Source organism: Trichosurus vulpecula, chromosome 3 (assembly GCF_011100635.1).
Source record: "Trichosurus vulpecula isolate mTriVul1 chromosome 3, mTriVul1.pri, whole genome shotgun sequence".
Lineage (NCBI taxonomy): Eukaryota > Metazoa > Chordata > Mammalia > Diprotodontia > Phalangeridae > Trichosurus > Trichosurus vulpecula.
In genome coordinates, this window is record NC_050575.1 from 380,537,958 (window position 1) to 380,560,117 (window position 22,160).

A 22,160-nucleotide genomic window follows, 5' to 3' on the forward strand; every position below is an offset into this window, starting at 1 on the left:
ACTGGGAGATTTGGGTTGTTTCAGAGTAACCCAGGCCCCAGTTTCCAGCTGTACATGGAGTCCTGGAGAACCTGGCTTGCTTCTCAGTTCTCAGCAATTTAAAAAATGTTACAGCAGGTCCCAACATGTCTGTACCACCGACTGCTGCCTGAGACACACACTGCCAAGCCCTTCCTACAGCAGGCACACCAGCCACCATGCCCAAGGCCTGGTGGGCAGGATGAGGGCATTCAATCCATCCCATCCTTTGGGACACAGCCAGTCTGGCAAAAAAAAAAAAAAAAACCTCTCCTACTGCCTCAGTTTAGAATGATGCAAAAACTTAGGCCCCCTGCCTTCCATCCCCATAGTCATGTAGCTCTTTGAATTCTTCAGGAGGGAACACTGAGGTTCAGAGAGGGTAAGTCAGTCAACCAGCCTTTATTTAAGCACTCACTATGTGCCAGATACACTATACTAAGCGCTGAAGATACAAAGAAAGGCAAAAACAGTCCCAGGACACAAGAAACTCCATGACAATGGGGAAGAGGACAAGATGACGATTATGGATATACAGAATAAATGCAGGGTAGGAGAAAGGTAATCTGGCATTAAGGGGGACCTGGAAAGACTTCATGCAGAAAGAAGGCTTTTAGTGGAGAGGTGAAGGAAGCCAGGAGATGGAGGGCAAAGAGAGAGACCACAGAGAATCAGAGTGTCTGAAAGGGAAGGAACCTCAGAGAACATTGAGCCCAAATCCCTCATTTAACAACTGAGGAAATTAAAGCCCTGGGATTAAGTTCCACAGCGAGCCAGGTGTGTAAGACAGAGGACCGAGATATCCTGCTTCCTCGTGCCAATCTCTTTTGGGCACCTGTGGTGGTCACACAAAATGGTGATGGGAACACTGAATTTGGAGTCAGGAGACCTGGTTTCCAATACTGGCTTTGCCATTTTCAACCTGGGTCACTGAGGACAGAGTATGTCCCATCTCTGGGTCTCAGTCCAGTCCATCTGGACTGAGGAGGGTCCCCCAGGCTCTAAATCCTCAGGCTATGACTTCCCGGCATGTAACCAGAGTGGAGGCAGCCTCCACCCAGCCCAGGGACTCAGGTCCTCAGGAGAAGCAGAAAGTCACCCTCAGATCACCCATGGAGCTGGGATGATGCCCAAGGTTGATACCCCTCACTTCTCAGTACCAAGTCAGAGACCTGCAATCTGTTTAGCCATAAACACAAGGGCCGACTGGCAGAGAGAGAGGTCAGAGAAACAGTGAGACAAATAAATCCTTGGAGTTTTTAAACGATTTCTGAGAAAGGATAGCTAAGGGACAGAGGCTAAAGGCCCTGGGTGGGGAAGGACAGAAGGTCAGGAGAACTTTAAGGGGGGAGACAAGATGTGGAGCGTCCAGCAGGGAAAAACTGGGGGAACGAAAGGAGGGATTAGCAGGGGGAAAAACCTAACTGGGCAAAGATACAGAGTAGAGATGAGACACGGGGTGAACACCAACAAGGGAGGGGTCATGAGGGTGAGGGAGGATAAAGAAGACACAGAATGAGGCAGGAGGGACTGGCAGAAAGGACACCCAAGAGAAGCCATCAATGTAGCCCCCTCCATGGCACCCAGTCATCCCACTTTGGCGCTCCTCCTACCCCACTGCTGAAAAATGATTGGGGTATGGGGGCTGGGTTTGGGGATGCCTACAAAAAACTGGCTAAAAGCTACTCACCATGCAGAGGGCCCTGGTTGTCCCCCATCAAGCCAGCTGCAAAGGTGCTCCCCAAGGAGTGAGGCCTGGCTCTGGACTCCAGGCTCCTGGGAAGGGTGGAGGGGGGGCCCACCAGGCAGAGGGGGGTGTCATGCCTGGCTGGCTTCTCCCTGGCCAATCAGGCTCCAGAGGGTTTTAATCTGCACTCAGTGTGGGGTGGGTGTGAGGGATCAGAGTCAAGACCACACTTTCCTGGCTGGGCAGGAGGTAGTCGCTAATGTGGGCTCTCGGACCAGGCAGAAGGGTTGGCTCAGGAAGAGGGGTGCAAGAGTAGGGGGTGGAGGGACAGGAAAGCCTGGGCCCTGAAGCAAGGGCCTCCCTTTAGAGATTCCTCTGAGCTAATTCTCTAAAATTCCTCCTGTTTCAGTTTACAGATCATCAACATCAGAACCCAGAAACAGAGAGCCCAAGTCCCAGGCAGACCCCTTACTACAGAACCCAAAGCTCTACCTGTTGGGCCACCAAGCCCCTTCCCTCGCTGAGCCCTGGGCAGCAGGGGAGGGGACGGTGGCCTCTCTCCCAGTGCCACACACAGCAGACGTGATCAGAATAAATGTCCTTTTCTCAGCGACAAAGGAATGAGGGACAGATTGTTCCTTCCTCTCGGACTTGGGGCCTAGCAGCCCTACACAAAACTTGGGTGTGTGTGTGTGTGTGTGTGTGTGTGTAGCTGGGGTTTGGGGCAACAACAAGGAGGTGAGGAAGGAACTAGGTACCACCAACACTCCCTCCAGGGCAGTCCCCCACTCTTGAGTCCTGTTTGCCCAGGTGGCCTGAAGACTGTAACAGTCCTATGACTCAGTTTCGATGGCATATGTCCTTGGAACTGAACCCAGGCTAGTGACCGACAAGTCCCCAACTCAAGTTGCCAGACACCTCGGTGACACATATCCCCATACATATCACTGACGCATCCTCAGGACACGGAGCTAACACAAAGCCTGAGGAAACATTCCAACTAACTAACCCACCAGGGTGCTAGGAAAGCCTGTTGGGATGGTTTGTGCCCTGGGCCCAGGTAATTCATTCTCCTTAGTCCATCAGTCTTGTTGAAGAGGGAAGATTAGGGTCAGGGTCTACGTGCCAGGGCCGTACTTAGGTACCCAAAGACAGCGCAGCAGAATGGCAGCTCCCTGAGGCTCCTTACCCGTTCACATGGGATTGCCACGGATCCCTGAGAGGGACCCAGAGGTCAGAGATGCCGCTAGTCCCCAGAGGCTCACACCTCTGACGCAGAGGTCAGAGGTGCTGCTAGTCCCCAGAGGCTCACACCTCTGACGCAGAGGTCAGAGGTGCTGCTGGTCCCCCTTTCCCTGGGCCCCCCCATTGATGGGGCTGGGGAAATGCGATGAAGTGGCGGGCTCTGAGAACCGTGCACCAACCTGGGACCTTGGGGATTAGAATCTTTCCTCTAGCCCCTCCCCTTTGAAGCAGAATCAAGGAAGACGACTGGTTTAAGGCTGAAGGGAGTGTGTGTGTGTGTGTGTGTGTATACAGTATACAGATGGGCCATGTGGCAAAGGGCACACAAAAGAACAGTTAATAAGTGAGGTACTTCCCCCACCCCCCCAAACCTCCCCACCATGGAGGCCTGTGACCCACACCCAGGAACTTACTTCAGACTTTCTTTACCTCTGTCACCCCATCCAATCCAACACAAGACACATTTTTATATACTCATTCATACTAAAGTGTCAATGACTACTTAGAGAGTCAAGGGACAGAGTTTTAAATCATAGCTCTGTCATTGTCTAAGCAAAACATTGAACCTCTCTCTGAAACTCATTTTCCTTATCTGAAAAATGAAGATGCTGATAGTAACATCTAAAGTCCATTCCATTAAGATATATTTGCATTTTGGGGGGAGGGGAAGGCCTTAGTCCATCCCACAGTTACAGTGGGGCACTCGGAAAATGTATGTGATGTACAGATCTCAAGTGAAAGTCCTGTGAGTTAAAGTATGTGTGAGGATGAATGTATGTAGAAATCCATGATGTAGGAGCGTGTGTGTGTGTGTGTGTGTGTGTGTATGTATGTAGGGGGCGTTGGGGGCACACCAGAAAATACATAGGAAGGAGGGGAGATTTAAAGTGGAGCCTGGAAGTTGCAGAAGGAAAACAGAGGAGTTGGGGAGGGGTGACACCTGCCCTATTCATCATAGTATTTAATCCTCCTTCCCTAAGACCCATAACCTTTCCCCCTCACATGTACATGACTATATAAACATGCATTCATATGCACATACGTGTACATTTGCCTGCATACACTTCTCCAATCAAGAAATTTATTTATGACTGCCCACACAAGACACTGCGCTAGACATGGTTTGGGAAGGGGTGATTCAAAGCTCCCTTGCCCTTAGGGCAGATATAAGCTGGGGAGGTCCTAAAGACCTGCCTAAGCAGGAGGATAACAAACATCGTTTTTGATCTAAGCCAAACTTGGGGTATAGACAGCGGATGATGAGGTGGCTAGGCGATGCAGGAGACAGAACAGTGGGCCTGGAGTCAGGAAGAACTGAGTTCAAATCCAGCTTCAGACCCTTAGTAGCTGTGTATCCCTGGGCGAGCCACTTCAATTCTGATTGCCTCAGTTTCCTCCTCTGTGAAATGGGGATAATTATAACACCAACCCCCCAGGGACGTTATAAGGATCAAATGAGACAATATCTGTAAAGAACAGAGTGCCTGCCACATAGGACCACTTTCCCCAATGCCACAGGGGTTCTGAGAAGGGGAGTCCTCACAGAGGAAGTGGGATTCGAGCCAGAGCTTGGATAGAATTCACATGGGCAGAGAGGAGGGCGAGGCCATGCTGGACAAGAGGAGGATGAACAGGGGGGAAACTGAAGAAATGGACCCGGCCTATGTTTCCAGAAGGCAAAAAGACAGGGCAGGCAGGACCGAGAGGGGGGCAGGGGGAAGGATGGAGTGATCCATATAGGGAGGTCCGCTTTAAAAGTCGGTCTGGGCCAGCTAGAGTGCCAGGTTATTGGTTGAAGACAGAAGACCTGAGTTCAGGTTTGAGAATAGTCATGTAACTAGGGTCGAGTCAGAATCGCCGAATGTATTTCAGCTTTTTCATCTGTAAAATGAGGATAAAAATAGTGACTCTATGTAGCTCACAGAATCTTTGTTTGTAAAAATGAAAGGGCCGTGGAAACGTCAGCGATTTTTCCTTTCTACAACGAGCACTTAGTACAGTACCTGACAGTGTAAGGTTAAATAAATAAATGCTTGTTACAATAATAACAGCTAGCATGCACAGAGCGCCTACTATGTGCCAAGTACTGTGTGTGCTAAGCACTTTCACAATAGCCCTATGAACTACATTATCATATCCCTATTTTACAGCTGGGGAAACTGAGGCCTGCAGAAATGAAGCGACTCGCCCAAGGTCAGACAGCTAGCAAGCACCCCAAGGTAAGAGCTGAGCTGTCTCCAGGCCCAGAACACAGACTGAAACGGAAAGGACTGAAGAGCAAGGGGACAGCTGGACAACCCGATGAAAGCCGCATTTTGGGAAGATCAGTCTTGTGAGTGGGCAGCCCGAAGGGACAGAGGGGAGAAGGGCAAAGGCCCCCCACCCCCACCCCGGCCCCGGCCAGACTGCTGGGAAACCTTCCTGTTTGGGCCAGCAAAGGGGGCCAGAAAGTGAAGCGGGTGGGAATTCCGAGAGCTTGGGAGAGAGGCCGCAGCACGGGATCTGAAGTCACAGGCTCTGGGTTCGAATCCCGGCTCTGTCAGTTACTCTGAGTGACGCTGGATGTCTAATGTATGCTCGATGGATTGGCGTTTCCCAACTCTCTACCTCTGTGAAATGAGGGAGAAGGGCTGGCGTGGGTCAGGGGCTCTTACATTTTTTGTCCTGGACACCTTGGTCGGTCTGGTGAAGCCTACGGACCCTTCTCAGAATGTTTCCAAATAGATTAAATACATCATAGAGGATTACAAAGGAAACCAATTACACAGAAATAAAGTTACCAACAAGTTTGGTTTCTTTTAAACCAAGTTCATGGACCTCATGTAAAAACCCCTGGACTGGATCATCCCTAAGTGAGCAAAGCTCCCTGGGTCTTAGGGTGGTCAGCGCTGGGAATCTGACCTCACTGACCACTCACTCCCCCGGCCGGTCCAAGGAGACGAATACACCAACAGCTCTGCCCGCAGGTAGGTTACCCCGGGGAGTGATTCACACCCAAAGCTGGGGGAGGGGAGGACCGGCGGGGCGGACAGTCGGGAAAGTCCCCCCGAGACTCCGGACACTCCCAGGCCGGAGGACACCAGAACTGGAAGTTGGAAAAGTCTAAGAGAGGAAGTGGGACGCTGGGGAAGGGGGTGGCCCGGGGCTGGAAGATCGGAGAGGGGCCCGGAACTCCGGGACCCCTGCCGGCTCCGAGCCGTCCCAGGCACCAGCCGGCAGAGCAGGACCCCGCAGGCCAGGCCGGCCCGGCCCGCGCCACGTCCGCAGCCCCTCCCCGGGTGGGCGCGTGTCGGCGGGATGAGTGGGTCCGCTGGGGGGTCTGGAGGCAGAGGCGCGCGTGCTTAGACGCGGACCTGGGGTCTGAGTGCGTGCGTGGGTCCGAGGAGCGGGACCCCTCCGTGGCAGCGTGTAAGGGGATGTAAAGGTGTGCCCGGCCGAGGGTCCGGAGGGCAGGTCCCCGCGCCCAGCGTGGGGGAGCGAGTGGGGACCGGCCAGGTGTCTTTGTGCGGACGCGCTCGCGCCTCCGCGGGTCGGCGTGGGGCAGTTCCCGCGTGGGGAGGGAGAGTGTCGGGGGGCAGGGAGGGGGCCGGGATCGCGCTCTCACCGTCCGAGCCCACCGAGTCGTCCGGGTCCCCGAGCTCGCGGTAGTCCACCCAGCTGAGCCCCTCCAAGTTGTCGTAGTCTCCCCGGCGCGGCCCCTCCACGGGCACCACGGTGAAGTGCGGCATCCCCGCGGCGGCCCCGGCCCCGGCGCCGGCTCCCCACGGCCCCGCGCGCCCCGCCCCAGCCCGCCTTCCCTCCCGCATTCCTCCCCCGTGCGCTCACTTCCTCCGCCCGCCCCCCGCCCGGCCCGGGACCGCCCAGGGGGGCGGGGGACCGGGGGACCGCGAGGAGGGGGCGGAAGGGGCGGGGGAGGAGGAGGAGGAGCCGGGGCCGCGGACCCTCCCGCTGCCCCCCGGGCGGGGCCGCTCTGGGCTGGGGGCGCTGCCTGCCGGGGGTGCGAGGCCCCCCTCCCGCCCCGGAGTCCGAGCTGAGCATAGCTCCCGGGCGGGCAACGCACCGGTGTGGAGCCCGGGGCGAGGGTGGAGGGGTACGTTCTGTATCGGGTCCTTGCTCGGACTGGGATGTAAATCCTTGCTGGTCCACTCACTACCTACACGTTGGTCTATATGCCCTTCTGTAGCACAGCCGGGTTGGACCAGGACAGTGTCTCTGAGGTCACTTCCAGCTTCCATAAAAAGGATCCTCTTTCCCGGGGACCCCATAACCCGAACATCTGCTCCCTTACTCCCTACCCACCTCCACGAGTGGGCTTGGTTTCCTTTGGAGCTCCCATTGGCCCTTCGCCACCAAAAATGCCCCGAATAACCCATGTGTCCCCAGGAGGCGGGGGGGGGGGGGGGGGCGCTTCACGTAACTGCAGCCTCACCCCCTAGGAAGTGGAGGCTGAAGGCTGCCAGATCTCCTCGGGAAAGGTCCTTCTCCTTCGGTCTCTTGGCTCCCAAACTCTGCCTGAGACCAGCACTCCTTGAAGGCCCAGCTCAGATGCCCCTTCCTCCATGAAGCCTTTGATTCTCTCAGTCAAAGCCTGAAAGTGTGTACCCCTCGTTTGGCATTTAACATAAAGTTGTATTATAGTTATCTGTACACCATAAACGAAGAGATTGAATATTATTCTGCTATCACGCTATAGGGATGGAATAAATATTGAATGCACATCTGTCTCTGGTGCCCAATTTCTTAGGTCTTTGGATACTGTCCACAGGTGGACAGAAGTACACAGAGTCCCCCTTTATAGGTCACAGATGGAAGGAATATCAGAAGCCACCTATTTCCTCATTTGACAGTCGGGGAAACCAAGGTCCCCCCCCCCCATCACGAGCATCATAGGTGGGATTTGAACCCAGGCCTGTCAATTTCTGAATCCAGAGTTCTAACTGCTGTCTCCCTTAGAAATCCCTATCCTTGTCTACAACCCTTCCCACCCCAGCCTTGGCATCTGGTATCAGGAGGAAAGAGAAAAGAGAAAAAAAAAAATGATTACAACTCTGAAGCTTTGTCCACCTCTCAGAAGATCAGCTATCCCCTTTCTGCTGATAACTTCTCATAGGAATCATACAATTTTAGAACTTGAAAGACAATGGGGTCATAGATTTAAAGCTGAAGTGGACCTAAGAAAGTCACCTAGACTAACCTCCTCATTTTTCAGTTGAGGAAACAGGTCCAGAGAGGGTAAGCAACTTCTCCAGAGTCACACAGGACGAGCCGAGATTATCTGCTAATTTTGAATTTTCACCCTTTTGCGATAGCACAGGGAGCTCAGCTGGTGCTCCAGACCTGAATCTCCAAATGCTTACAGGTTCCACGTCTCCAACTCAACACTCTAATGTCAAACCTATTTTCTCATAACACAGGTTCTTCCTCCTAATATCGTCTGTCTCTATTAATGGCATCACCATTTTTCAGGTCCCTTAGGATATAATGCCTAGAGACAACTTTGATTTCTATTTCCTCCCCTATGTATAAATATGTCAAGTCCCATGGATTCTTATTCAATCATTCATTGGATGTATCACTCCACTTCAAAGTCCGTCCATGGTTTCCTGTTGCCTACAACGCAAAATTAAGATCCTTAGCCTGGCATTCATATACCTTCAGAGTCTGGTGGTACCTCTGCATCCCTAGCCTCATCTCCCATGACTCCCATGTGTGTTCCTATAATCCGGCCATACTGGACCATCCTCTGAGGGTGTCTTTTACTATTCTGTCTCTGCCTTTGCTAATGCCATTCCCTGCTCCTGAAGTAATCTCCACCACCACTCCCATCCCCCGCCTTCCTTTTGAAATCCTGGCCATTCATTTAAAGCTTGGTTCAAAAACCATCACTTTCTCTGACCTTCCTAATCAGTAATGACCTTCTTACCCTCACCCTTCTTTTGTGCAGTTGTCACGTGTTATATTATAGTCTAGGGAGGCACAGTGGACAGAGGGCTAAATCTGGAGCCTGTAAGATCTGGATTCAAATCCCATCTCTGAGTCTTATTAGCTATGTGACTCTGAGAAAGTCAGTCATCATCTCTGAGCCTCGATTTCCCAACATGTGAAATGGGGATAATAATACCTGTAATACTTTGTGGGGTTGTGAGGCTCGAATGGGATAATTCTTATAAAGCAATTTGCAAGCATTAAAGTGATATGTAAATGTCAGATCCCACCCCCACCCCACCCCCCAAAAGTACACACTCTTGATGTGTAAAGGTTAGCTGTTATTATTGGCATCTGTCATGAACAGGAACAAGACTGGCTGACTTGGATGTGGATAGGTTTCCCTCTGGCTCAGTGGAAGGACTCCCTATATTAAGAAGCTCATATGTAAATCCTTCAAACAACCCTGGTTATCATCACATGTACCAAATCCCCACCTCCTAGATTATGAGCTCCACAACGTTGGGGGATACGTTTTATTTACTCTTTGTATCTTCCCCAGCGCCCAGCACAGAAGGCGGCACACAGTAGGTACTCAAGTAAGTGTTTTTTGAAATACTAAAAGTCTACTGTACCCAAGGTCTCCTGCAAAGGGATTATGGAAGATGCAAAAAATCACAAATGGGACCTTGGAGGTAATCTGATTCATTTTACAGGGGCAGAAACTGAGTTTGAGTGAGATTAAGTGATTTGTCCATATTTGGCCACCTGTTAAATGTTAGAACCAGGAATTAGAAGTCAGGTCTTCTGACCCCAAGTCCTATTCTCCTTGCCCACAAAGATACTTCAGGTGCTTACATTTTAAAAGTTTACAATCTAGTTAAAAAGATAAGACGGATTGTGTGTAAAGATAAGTAGCTATACAAGGCAGTAGAGAATGATGTGGCACATGAGACAACAAATGCTGGAATTCAGAGAAGGGAGAAATCTTTTCTGGTCGAGCTGGTCAAGAAGGTTCAGAGAGGGTGTAGAATTTAAACCAAGCTTCGAAGGTTGGACCAGACTTAGAGGTAGAAGGGCCACCGCCTCAGAGGCTGCCTAGTCATAGGATCATAGATTTCAAGCTGGTGGAAACTGAGGCCAGAGATGGTTAAGTGACTTGTCCAAGGTCACACAGTGTCATAGATTGGGTAGGATTAAGACAGGCAGAAAGGAAGGGGAGATATGTCATGTAAGGAGACTGCCATGAGGGAAGGCAAAAAAACACAAATAATAGACAGGGGACAGGGAAGGGGCCTGTCTGGCTGGAGCAAAGGGTTGGTTCCTGGAGCAGAGTTAAATGATCCCTTAAAAGTCATCTCAAATCCAACCCCTACTGTAATACTAAGCTCAAGTTCTTTATATTGGTCTTTGGAGAGTAGTTTCATTCTCATATTTTAATGTGAAGATTCTAGAAATTCAATTTGACTGAGGTTATTCAAGCCTCTAGTGAGGTTTGCCCACAAGCCCTGAGGTGAATTCTACATGTTGGTTGGTTTTGTTTTGTTTTTTAATGTGTATGTCAACTTGTTCATTCTTTGAGCTTTCTAAAAACAAACACCTGTGCTTGCAGGGCGAGTTAGGCACTAACCGCAGCTGGTGTCAGATAATGACATTCTCATATTGCCTCTGTGGAGCTGATGAACCACTCTGTGAGGGTCCAGCTTAGGACTTAGAAAGATTCTCTGATTACCCATCCTACCCCTCTGTTTAACAACTCCCAGGCTTCTCTGCACAGGGGATGGAGCGTGATGCAAAACGCTCTATTTACAATGGGTATTGTATGATCTCTTTTCTTTCCCAGGAAAGACAATGCTGGGGGGAGGAGAAGTACTTGCCTTCCTCCAAGACAAGTCCCTACCAGGGCTGGGGAACTTTCGGCCTCAAGACCACATGTGACCTTCTAGGTCCTTGGGTGCGGCCTTTTGACTGAGTTCAAGTTTTACAGAATAAATCCTTTCAGTAAGGGGATTTGTTCTGTGGGGTTTGGACTTGAGGACCTAAAGGGCCACACGCAGCATCGAGGCCACAGGTTCCCCACCCCTGCCTACACCTTGTATGCTAAGAGGAGCAGCCCCAGGGCATTTGAAAGGCCCTGCCTAGTTGGCCTCTGAGGACTGCACAGGGCTGAAGGATGTGGGAAATGGGAGGAGGGAAGGGAAGACGTAACTTGGGAGGTTTTTCTAAGCTGTTCAGCCTATAAGAAGTACTGATATTGGCAGTAGGTACCCGGCCTAGGTACTTGAGGTGTCAAGGAGTAAGATTGTCGAGTCACCCCTTGGGGACGGAGATCCAGTTGGAAGATGAGGGGTAGGTGTGTCCCTAATCACAGAGTAAACTTCTGTGAGGTCAGAGGTCAGAAAGAACTAGCACAGGGCGGGACCATTGTCATTGTGTTAGGGGGACACGCAGAGGGGTACGCTGTTTCCAGTCAAAACTAGGGACCTATGGAATAAGCTTTGCAATTCCAAGCCCTCAGCTTCTTGTGAGAAGACCAAAGGAATGGGAGGCGATGCTGGGGAGTGGTCACTGACACCATCTGCTGGAGAACTGCAGGGGAGAGATGCTGCCTAGCGCCATGGCAGCCCTGGGATTTAGCGTAGCAATGGGGAGTGGTGACCTGCTGCCATCTGGCGGGATGTCAAGGGAACTGCCTTGCGTTGAATGCAGAGCTTAAAAGAAAAAAACAACCCAAAAAGCAAAAAGCCCAATGCTTTACTGCACAGGTGGCCAGCAGAGGCCTGGAAAGGAATGCAAATGAGGAGGCCCACAAGTTCCTCTGCTGAGACTGTGGAAAGCCTCATAGGCAAGGCCCTGCCAGTGACTGAGGCTATTCACGCCTCCAGTGGAAGTTTGCCCACAAGCCCTGGTGTCAATTCTGCTTCTTGGTTTGGTTGTTTTTTTTTTCTTTTTTGAATGTGTTTATCAACGTGTTCATTCTTTCGGCTTTCTGAAAACAAAAACCTGTGCTTACAGGGAGAGTTAGGTACTAACATTAGCTGGTATCAGATAGGGACGTTCCTATGTTGCTTTTGTGTTGTTGATGAGCCAGAAAAACGAGGAGTTCCCTAAATGTAGGGCACCTAGGTGGCACAGTAGAGAAAGGGTTGGACGTGGAATCAGGATGACCAGAGTTCGAATCCTGACTTAGATACTTAAAAGAGCGAGTCATTCAACCTCTTTCTGCCTTAGTTCCCTCATCTGTAAAATGAAGAACTAGCACCTACCTCCCAGGGTATCAATGGGATCAAATGAAATAATATACATCAGATGCTTTCCAAACCTTGAAGTGCTGTATCAATGCTAGCCATTGTCCTTCATATCCTCTTTGACCCAGGGTGTCAACGTGGTACTTTGCAAAGGACTTTCACAAACAATTATTTCATTAACGTCACAACTCTTCCATCATTAATATTCAGTGATATCTCTCCTATGTTTCTTCTGCTCTTTCTCCCCTGTGCTGTATTCCCAGTGGCCAAACTTATGCATGCTGCTAAATGAAAGAGGAAAAAAAAACAAATTATTTTGTATACATACACGTATGTATCTTGCGTGTCCATAGGTGTTTACATAGGTGTCCTCCCCCATTAGACTGTGAGCACTTTGAGAGCAGGCACTGCTTTTACCTTTCTCTGTATCCTCAATGCTTAGTACATAATTTTTTTGTTCACTCGTTTTCCAGTCGTGTCTGAATCTTCGTGACCCCATTTGGGGTTTTCTTTGCAAAGATACTGGAGTGGTTTTTGCCATTTCCTTCTCCGGCTCATTTTACGAATGAGGAAACTGAAGCAAACAGGGTTAAGTGACTTGCCCAGGGTCACACAGCTAGTGTGTGAGGCTAGATTCAAACCCATAAAGATGAGTCTTCCTGACTCCAGGTCCCACACTCTATCCACTGTGCCACCTGGCTCTCCATCTCCAATTTACAGATTGGAAAACTGAAGCTCAAGAAGCTTAAGTTTCTTTTTTGAACTCACACAGTTAATAAATGGCAAGCCAGTACCCAAACCTAGATCCTTCTGGCATCAACTCCAGTGTTCTTTTCCACCGAACCATGCTGCGTTTTCAAAAGTTCAAGCACAGCTGTCCTCTATAAGCTTGTGATTTAATTCATGGGGCAGCTAGACGGTACAGTGGATAGAATGTTGGACCTGGAATCACAAAGACATGAGTTCAAATCCTACCTCGGACCTTTATTAGCCGTGTGATCCCAATCAAATCACTTAACCTCTGTTTGCCTCAGTTCCTTCAGCTGTAAAATGGGGATAATATTAGTACCAACCAGGGTTGTTGTAAGGATCGTGTGTATGTGTATGTGTATGTGTATGTGTATGTGTATGTGTATGTGTGTGTGTGTGTGTGTACACATGTACACACACACTCATATATACATACATATTTACACATCTGTGTATATATACCTATAACATATATGCATTCCTTCACCAAGAGAAATCCAGGGAGATCCATTCCTTCCTGCTCTTGATGGGCCTCAGACTTCAATGGAAAGTAAAAGTAAACACCAACAGTAATGATATCAATAAAAGACTTAGGCAAACGATAACTTGTCAACAAAGAATAAAGATTTCTAGCCCAATCTGCCTGTGGATGATTGAATAACCCACAAATGGCTGGCTATGCAGCATCAGTTACCAAGAGACAGGAGAAGTAGCAATGAGCCTGAAGTCAGGCTTTGAATCCTGACACCTCTTTGCTGAGTGGGTCCAGGGAAGTCACTGACGCTCTCAGAGCCTAAGCTTCCTCCTCTCTGAAATGAGGGGGATTGAACCAGATGATCTCCTAGGTCCCTTCCAACTCTGAATCCTAGAACCCCTTGAAAGCCTCCCTCTTTGAGGCAGCTTGGTGGCTCAGTGGATAGAATGCTAGTCCTGGAATAAGGAAGACCTGAGTTCAAATGTGGCCTCAGACGCTTACTAACAATATGACCTTGGGCAAGTCACTTAACCCCAATTGCCTAAGAAAAAGAAAACCTCCCTCCTTTCCTCTAACTTGTCTCTAGTTACAGTCAGAAGATGCTTCCCTTCAAGGATACATCAGGAAAAGGGAATCCAGTTCTTTCCTTCTGTCATAAGGTAAGCCTAATTTATAACCTTACAACCTCTCCATTTTAATAGAGGACACTCGAGAAGCAGGTTAGAGAAGGGACGGGGGAGTTTCTACCCATGTGATTTTGTCAAGGTGATGGAGGCCTTCCCTCTTCTGCGGCTGTGGACTTGGCTAATGGAAGAGAGAAAAGTTCTCTGTTTTCAGTGTTCACACCAAAGTTTGAGGATGCTGGAGCCCCTCCAAAGGAGGATGGCAGGGGTAGGGAGGGCATCTGAAAACACGTACAAAAATCGGCAGAAGGAAATGAAGGCATTTAGCCTGGAGAAGAGAAAATGTAGGCAGGGCTTAACAGAAGCTCCAAGTTGGAAAGGACCTCAGATATCAAGTCTGATTTGTAACCTAACCGAAATCCTCTCCACCACATTCCTGTCTTGATTGCTACCTTCAAATATTCAAATAATCTACCATGCAGAGCTGGTAGATTATTAGCCTTGTTCTGCTTGGTCCCATGGGCAAAATTAGGACCAGTGGGTAAAAATCAACAAACCCACATGCATTTATTAAGTTCTTACTATGTGCCAGGCATTGTGTTAAGCCCTGGGGATGGAAATATAAACCAAAAAAAGAGATAGCTCTGTCCTCAAGGAGTTTACATTCTAATGTGGGAGATAATATGCAAATAACTATGTGCATTCAATATATTTACTGGGTAAATTGGAGGTACATATTCTCAGAGGGAAGACATTATCAGCGCAGGGAAACTAGGAAAAGGTCTCTTGTAGAAGCAGGGATTTGAGCTGAGTCTGGAAGCAGATTTGGGGTCAATATGCAGAAAAATAATTACAGCTCTTCCATAGCATCATGGACTGCCTGGGGATGTAATTAGTTCTTAATCATTAAAGATAGTCAAGAAGAGACTGAGTAAACACTTATAGGAATGTTGTAAAGAGGGTTCATCTGAAGACAATATTCATGATTTCCAAAGTCCCCTCCACTTCAGATTTTGATTCTAAATGAGAAATCCAAATATTCCCTCCCTGCCCACCCCTCACTACCACTCTTGCCCTCCAGTTTATCCTGTCTCCAACCCAGGTGGCCAGTCTTCTCAGATATACCTCACACATCCTGCCAAGGGAGGCACATGCTAACAACCTTACAGATTCTGCTAGACACCCACGAACGAACAGATGTGAATCACAGAGAGCTTTCCCTAATTCTCACTTGCAGAGTAAAGCCTCACCCTACGGTTGTATGTGCCCAGGACAGACCTAGAAAGTGTGAGCTGAAATTTGGGGGATAATTTGAACTACCAGACTCCAATCAGTTCTTCTGTTTGGACTTATATAACAACCTACCCAGGAGCCACCGTGCCCAACTGCCAAGCAATTTTATCTCCAGGAGATGTGATAGATTGTGGAGTTAAAAGCTTGGGGAGAAAGCACGGTCAGCCCTCCCAGATATACATATACTAACCTAGCACTACTTGGAAATTTCTTCACTCTCCTCTTTAATAATAACATTAATATCTGATAATTATATAGTACTTTAATAAGATTTACAAAGCATTTTCCTCGCAACAATCCTGTGAATATATTATCCCCATTCTCACAGATGAGAAAATTAAACAATTTGCCTAAAGTGACACGTTAGTGCAGTAACTAGGAATTTTTGCACCTGGAGGAAGAGGCAGGAAAGGGACCTACTCCCACTTGAGGCAGGAAGATAAACACTGCCCCCCCCCAACACTGGAAACCTGAGACTATTGGCAATACTACTTATCCTGCCATCAGCATCTTGTGGACCTTTAAGCTAGTTTGTTTTAAATGTAGCAAACAATGCCCAGGATGGAGCCCAGGTTGCCCATCATGGTTATGGTTGGGTATAAACAGCAATTCTCAAACTTAGGCCATGTGACTCCAAGATTAGTAGTATCCTTTCCCTTACAACTGTCTTCCTCTTAGCGAGCCACACTCCCAAACCACACACACTTGGCTGGAAGTTCCTTTTGTCCCTCTATATTGGCACCTGTAAGTGGCCTGATTTCCAGCAGATACTGATTTCTCCAGCGTTTCTATCTAGGAATAGACATTCCTCCTTTGCTTACTGAAAACAAAGGATGAGTTCTTTCTTTCTTTGTTAAAGAATGTTATGAGCAACTAAGGGAAAGATGACAAAATAAAAGTTTGAAGGTTACAGAGCAAAGGAATCTTATTTTAGGGATACTTATTCCCTCTATTTCTTCTTCCGTGTTTGAATCCTCTTCATTTCATGCACCCCTACTGTTGTGAGGGAGTTAAGTTTCCTCCCCTTCCTCTTCTTTTTCTCCCTAGTCCCCAAGAATTGTCTGTCCTTGTCTCCTGTTGCAGTTCAGGTGAAGGTCACCTAGATGAAGGATTGGGCATAGGTTGCCCTCAATGCTGGGTTGGGCCTATCCCCTGCTACGGCTAGAGCTTTGGTGCTGCCCTGAGAATGGGGGGCTTTACACTGCACCTCATGTGCCATGTGCCTTACCACATGGCCAACTGCCATGATTCCCTGGAGAAGGCCAACCCAAACTTCCCTCCTCAAAGAGTATGAGACCTGGGAGGGACCTAAGAGGTCATCAGGTCCAATCTATACTTGAATAAGAATACTTTCGAAATTATCCCTGATAAGTGGTCATCCAGTCTCTACTCAAAGACCTCCAATGATTTGAAAATCACTACTTTTGATGCTGCCCATTTTACTTTGGGACAACGCTAATTACTTGTTTCTTGTATGTGTTTATATATACATACATGTTGACACTCCTGATAGAATATAAGCTTCTCGAAAGTAAGGATTATTTAATTTTGTTCGTTTGTTTTCCCCCTAACAATTAGCACAGTGCCTGGCACATAGTAGGGGCTTGCTGATTGATTGACCCAAAAAAAGCCTTCATATAGCTTCCACCTGCATGCACCCTAGGAAAAAATAAGTCTAATCCACCTATCTTGGGCTTGCATGCTCTGCTTTAAACCGTGATAAACAATCTTAGTTTCTCCAATCATTCTTCGTATTTCATGGTCACCTGTCCCTTCACCCTCCAGGTATCCTTCCTTGGACAGGGTACTTCAGTTTGTCAGTGGCCTTAAAATGCAGGCCCCAGAACTGAACTGAGTACTCCAAATGTGTTCTGATGAGAGCGGAGCACATTGAGATTCCTGTCTCCTTAGTCTTGAGAACTCTACCTGTCATGATAAAGCCTAAGGCCATATTAACTTTTTTGGACTACCCTGTCATATGACTGAATGATTTTGAGTTCTCCCTTCAAAGCTGGCCCCATTTCCTTCCAGGGTTTGTTTCTTTTAAATAAGGAATTTGTTATTAACTCTGAATAATAGAAAGGCCAAGTAAACTTAAGGAGTGTGTGTGTGGGGGGGGGGGGTGCAGGGATCAGGAGATGAGTTCCATAACCCTGATGAAATTATTGGAGTTTAGTCTTTGAGTGGCCCATTTGCAATTTTATAGGGTATAAGGCAAAATTTTATTTTTTTTGCACTTTGGCCAAATTTGCATATGAAGGGGGCCAGGAAACTCCCCTGAGGTTAGGCAGAGGTAGGGGAATTCCCCATGAGTGTAAACTGACTTTTCTACACCCACTCGTTGATGTGATCATTTGTGACTTGACAAATTTAAACTCAGAGACTGACCCTGGTAGAGGCCTTCAGTTCAAGAGAGTCAGCTCTAAGCAGCATTTCTAGCAGCATGCAACAAGGCAGGATGGGCTAGGGGAAATTCCTCTCCCTTCCCTTCCTGCCATTGGTAATAGCATCTCGTAGCAAAAGCCCATGGCTGTATGGATTTCCCCTCAGAAGGGAATTTGAGGACATTGCTTAGCAGACTTTGAAAATGAAAAACAACATGTAGAAAAAAGTTCAAAGACAGACAGCTTGGTATCTGCAACAGGGATTCTGCTGCTTAGGAAATGGCCAGCCTCAGAGCCAAGACGAATTGGGAACATTCCTGTTGGTCCTAGGGTGAGGTTGATTTTTATAAAAGAGCCTACCAGTACCTTAGCCAAGGATTTCAACTTAGCCAGGAATTAAAGCCTAGAGAGCAATGTAGGGCAATACAGAGAGCAAGGCCAGTTAAGCCAATGAGCGATATGCTCAGTGGAGAGCCAACCCAGTGGGGCCAAACCAAGGCATCTTGCCCAGTGAGGAGCCGTGTAAGGACTTGATGAGAGGGCCTATAGTGTTGAGGATAAGAGCTGTAACCTATGAACCTCTCACGTAGCATCTCTAAACTTGCTCAGTCTCCCCATTGGTGGTATGAATGTGGCATTACAGGAGACAATGTTCCATTGCAAATCTTCTCACTGTGCTATTCTAGTAAATAATATAGTTAGCACCTATATAGCACTTACTATGTGTGAGGCACTGTGCACAAAATGCCTTTATTTTGACCTGATTTTGTTCTCTGACTGACCAGTGAAAAACAAACACCTTGGTGGGGACTTCTGAGCTGTAGTTTCAATAATATAAACCCATAGAATACTTGGAAACTGGGAGTAGCTATACTCCGGAGAGCCCTCTCTGTGAGTTGAGAATGTGGAAATACGTGAAGGTCCAGCTCTTTTCCCTCTTTCAGAAATCTTCAGAAATCATATTTTCTCAGCGTCTTTGTCGAAAGTCCTTGGTTTCGTCTGAATAGGAAATTTTATCTGTACTTAATTCCAAGAAGAAAGTGCCTTGCACCAAAATCTTTTTGCTTCATTCTTATTAAAGGCCTAATCAATTTTTAAAGAAATATAGGCCTTATCCTCCCAAGAAGAAATACTCCTTGAAACTGATTAGGGTAGTGATGGGACTAAGAGCCAGAATCTCTTGAATAATTCAACAAATAAGCCTCGCTGGATTGAATGATCCCTCCCAGGTGCACCAGAAATTAAGTTATTACTGTACTGTTGGATGAATCAAAACCGCGTTCCTGTTTAATCTTGATTATGGAATTTTGGTTTTGATCTTGAACTCTATAAGTTATAAATAGAAAATGATTTGGGTCAGAGAGATTTTCAAAAGCAGGATAGGTCCCTGTTCCTTTGGATTCCTCTTTCTCTAAGCAGCGATGCTTTTATTGGTGTTGAGTCATTTCAGTCATGTCTGACTCTTCATGGACCCCATCTGGGGCAAAGACACTGGAGGGATTTGCCGTTTGTTTCTCCGGCTTATTTTACATATGAGGAAACTGAGGCAAACAGGGTTAAGTGACTTACCCAGGCTCACACAGCTAGTAATTATCTAAGGCCAGATTTGACCTCGAGAAGATGAGTCTTCCTGACTCCAAGCCAGGCACTCTATCCACACTGCCAAGCAGAGATGCTTAGAATTTAATTAATAAATTTGTCTTTGAGAGTCTTCAAGCCTAAAAAGTGCAGAGTGCTGAATTTTTCCTCTGTAAGCATAGTTCAAAAGTATGCTATGCTAATATTAACAACTAACCAGAAGCAAAGACCCTCCTAGTACTGAATATGCTAGGTGGCTCAGTAGAAACAGTGTCAGAAAGACCTGAGTTCAAATCAAGCCTCAGTCAATTGTTAGCTATATGACCCTGGGAAAGCCACTGAAATTTCTGTCTGCCTCAGTTTCTTTAATTGTAAAATGGGCATAATAATAACTCCTCCCTTCCTGGGGTCATTATGAGGATCAAATGAGGTAATATTTATAAAACGCATGGCACGTAGTAGGCACTTAAACACTTCTTTCCTGATTCCTGCCTTCTGCAGCCTTTTCCATTGTTTTTGCCCCATATTTCTGTATAGATTTCCACAGATCCCAAGAGTCAGAGAAGACCTCGGAGGTCATCTAGTCCAATGCATACTTGACCTAGAATCCCCTCTACACCGCCCCGCCCCAGTGGTCATCAAGTTTTGACTTCAACGCTCCCAGTGAAGGGGAGCTCATCACTTCCAGAGGTGGCCCATTCCGCTTATATTATAGAATTATATTATATTATAAATATAGATGATATGACATGATACGATGTTATACTATATTATACTTATATTATATTATATTTTATTATATATATTACAGAATTATAAAGTTATGCCCTATCTCAAGCCCAAAGTTGTTTTCCCTGCAAGCAGATATAAATCTAACTCTTCTTTTATGTGACAGGCTTCCAAATACGTCTGACTGTATGGCATTTAACCTCTGCTACCTCTCTGCTGCCCCTGCCACTTTACTTGCTTTCATTGTGTGCCTCAGTTTCCCAATCTGTACAATGGAGATAATATTTATAGTACCTACCTCAAAGGCTTGTTGCAAAGCTCATGTGAGATAACGTACGTATGTAGTGCCTTGGGCCCAAGGATGTGATTTGAGGAGAAAGAACTTGGAAGAGGGACATGCAGGTGGCACAGCAGATAGAGTGCTGAGCTTGGAGTCAGGAAGACTCATCATCATGAGTTTAGATCTGGCCTCACACATTTACTAGCTGTATGATCCTGGGCAAGTCACTTAGATCTGTTTGCCTCAGTTTCCTCATCTGTAAAATGAGCTGGAGAAGGCAATGACAATCCATTCCAGTATCTTTGCCCAGAAAACCCCGAATGGGGTCACAAAGAGTCAGACAGGATTGTGACAACCACAGCAACAATCCCGGCAGAACTTCGGATGATCCTGGCACAAGAAAATCCATCAGCTGTCCCTTCTTTATCTGAGGTCAAGAATAGAACTCACAACACAGGAGAAAGGGATGCTATCATCAGATGGCAGTGATTTTCTCGATGGGCGTCTTCCTTCTTCTGACCTTGTGATTTGGACCTCCAGGAAAGGAAAGGAAGCAGAATGTCAGGAGTGAATGAGAACCAGATGGAGATATGCAGGTATTCCTAGGAGCATTGGCCAGAAGACATGGCGTGAGACCATCAAGCCTGGAGCAGAGAGAGCATCTGGAAGCCTTGAGGAGAGAAGAACCACAGAGATGCCAAGACTGCCAACTGTTGTGAATCCTGTTCAGCTGGTGAGCTAGGAAAGCTCATTGCCCCTTTTAGTTCAGGAGCCTGAGCTGGGTGACACACATCCCTTTCCGCCAGCAGTGAGAAGCCGCAGTCAGGATTCTTCCCTGCCACACCTGAAGATCTGGTAGGAAGGCGAGAGAAGGCGTAGAGGATGATGGAAAGTGAATGTTCCCATAAAAGCATGTTCGATCTAGTTTCCTTTGCAGTTTTTTTGATGTATGATTAAGTGATCACGGTGTGCTGAGTCTTTGAATCTGAAATAATCAGATTGATTCTATATCTTTTTTTTAATTGATCCTATTTACAATTGGTCAGTTTTGTCCTGTAACTGCCTTGGTCATGAGCCTTTGTCTCTGAACTTAGTTCAGAAATTCAGCTGTCTTGTAATGAGTTAAGTTCAGAAATCATCTTGTTAATCACAGTTCTCTTCTTGTGTCAAGGAAATCTGTTAACTTTGACGACACCTGGGAGTTGGGCCTAGAGTCTTTGTTTCACCAAGCTATGCTTCAAGGATGTCTGGTTTGTTATCCAAAGAAGTCTGGCCCACTATCTCTAACCTTGCAGGTGAACTCAAACAATAAACATTTCCTTTTTTTTTTTTTTTTGAGTAATCCACTGGAACTTTTCTCTTTTTTTTTGCACTTAATAGTATTTTATTTTTTCCAATTATATGTAAAGATAGTTTTCAACATTCACTTTTATAAGATTTTGAGTTCCAGTTTTTTTCTTCCTCCCTCCTTCCCCTCCCCGCTCCCCAAGACAGTAATATAGACTACACATGTACAATTATATTAAACATATTTCCACATTAGCTATGTTGTGAAAGAAGAATCAGAATGAAAGGGGAAAACCATGAGAAAGAAAAAACAAAAAAAAGTGAAAATAGTATCCTTCGATCTGCATTCAGACTCCATAGTTCTCTGATGTAGATAGCATTTTCCATCATGAGTCTTTTGGAATTGTCTTAGATCATTGTATCACTGAGAAGAGATAAGTCTAACAAAGTCAGTCATCGCACAATGTCGCTGTTACTGTGTACAGTGTTCCCCTGGTTCTGCTCCCTTCACTCAGCCTCAGTCTCAGTTCGTATAAGTCCTTCTAGGTTTTTCTGAAGTCTGCCTACTCATCATTTCTTATAACACAATAGTATCCCATTACATTCACATGCCACAACTTATTCAGCCATTCCCCAAC

The 22,160-nt window shown here is 47.1% G+C and overlaps 1 protein-coding gene across 1 annotated transcript in view; it reads right to left on the reverse strand.

The window, feature by feature from the left end:
• SLC12A4 (solute carrier family 12 member 4) overlaps positions 1–6,725 on the reverse strand; it is a 59,900-nt gene extending 53,175 nt beyond the window's left edge. Inside the window, exon 1 of the mRNA XM_036748932.1 lies at positions 6,555–6,725. Within this exon, the coding sequence (XP_036604827.1) occupies positions 6,555–6,678 (124 nt within the window). The 5' untranslated portion in view covers positions 6,679–6,725. The remainder of the gene's footprint in view (positions 1–6,554) is intronic.
• Between the last annotated feature and the right edge of the window lie 15,435 nt (positions 6,726–22,160).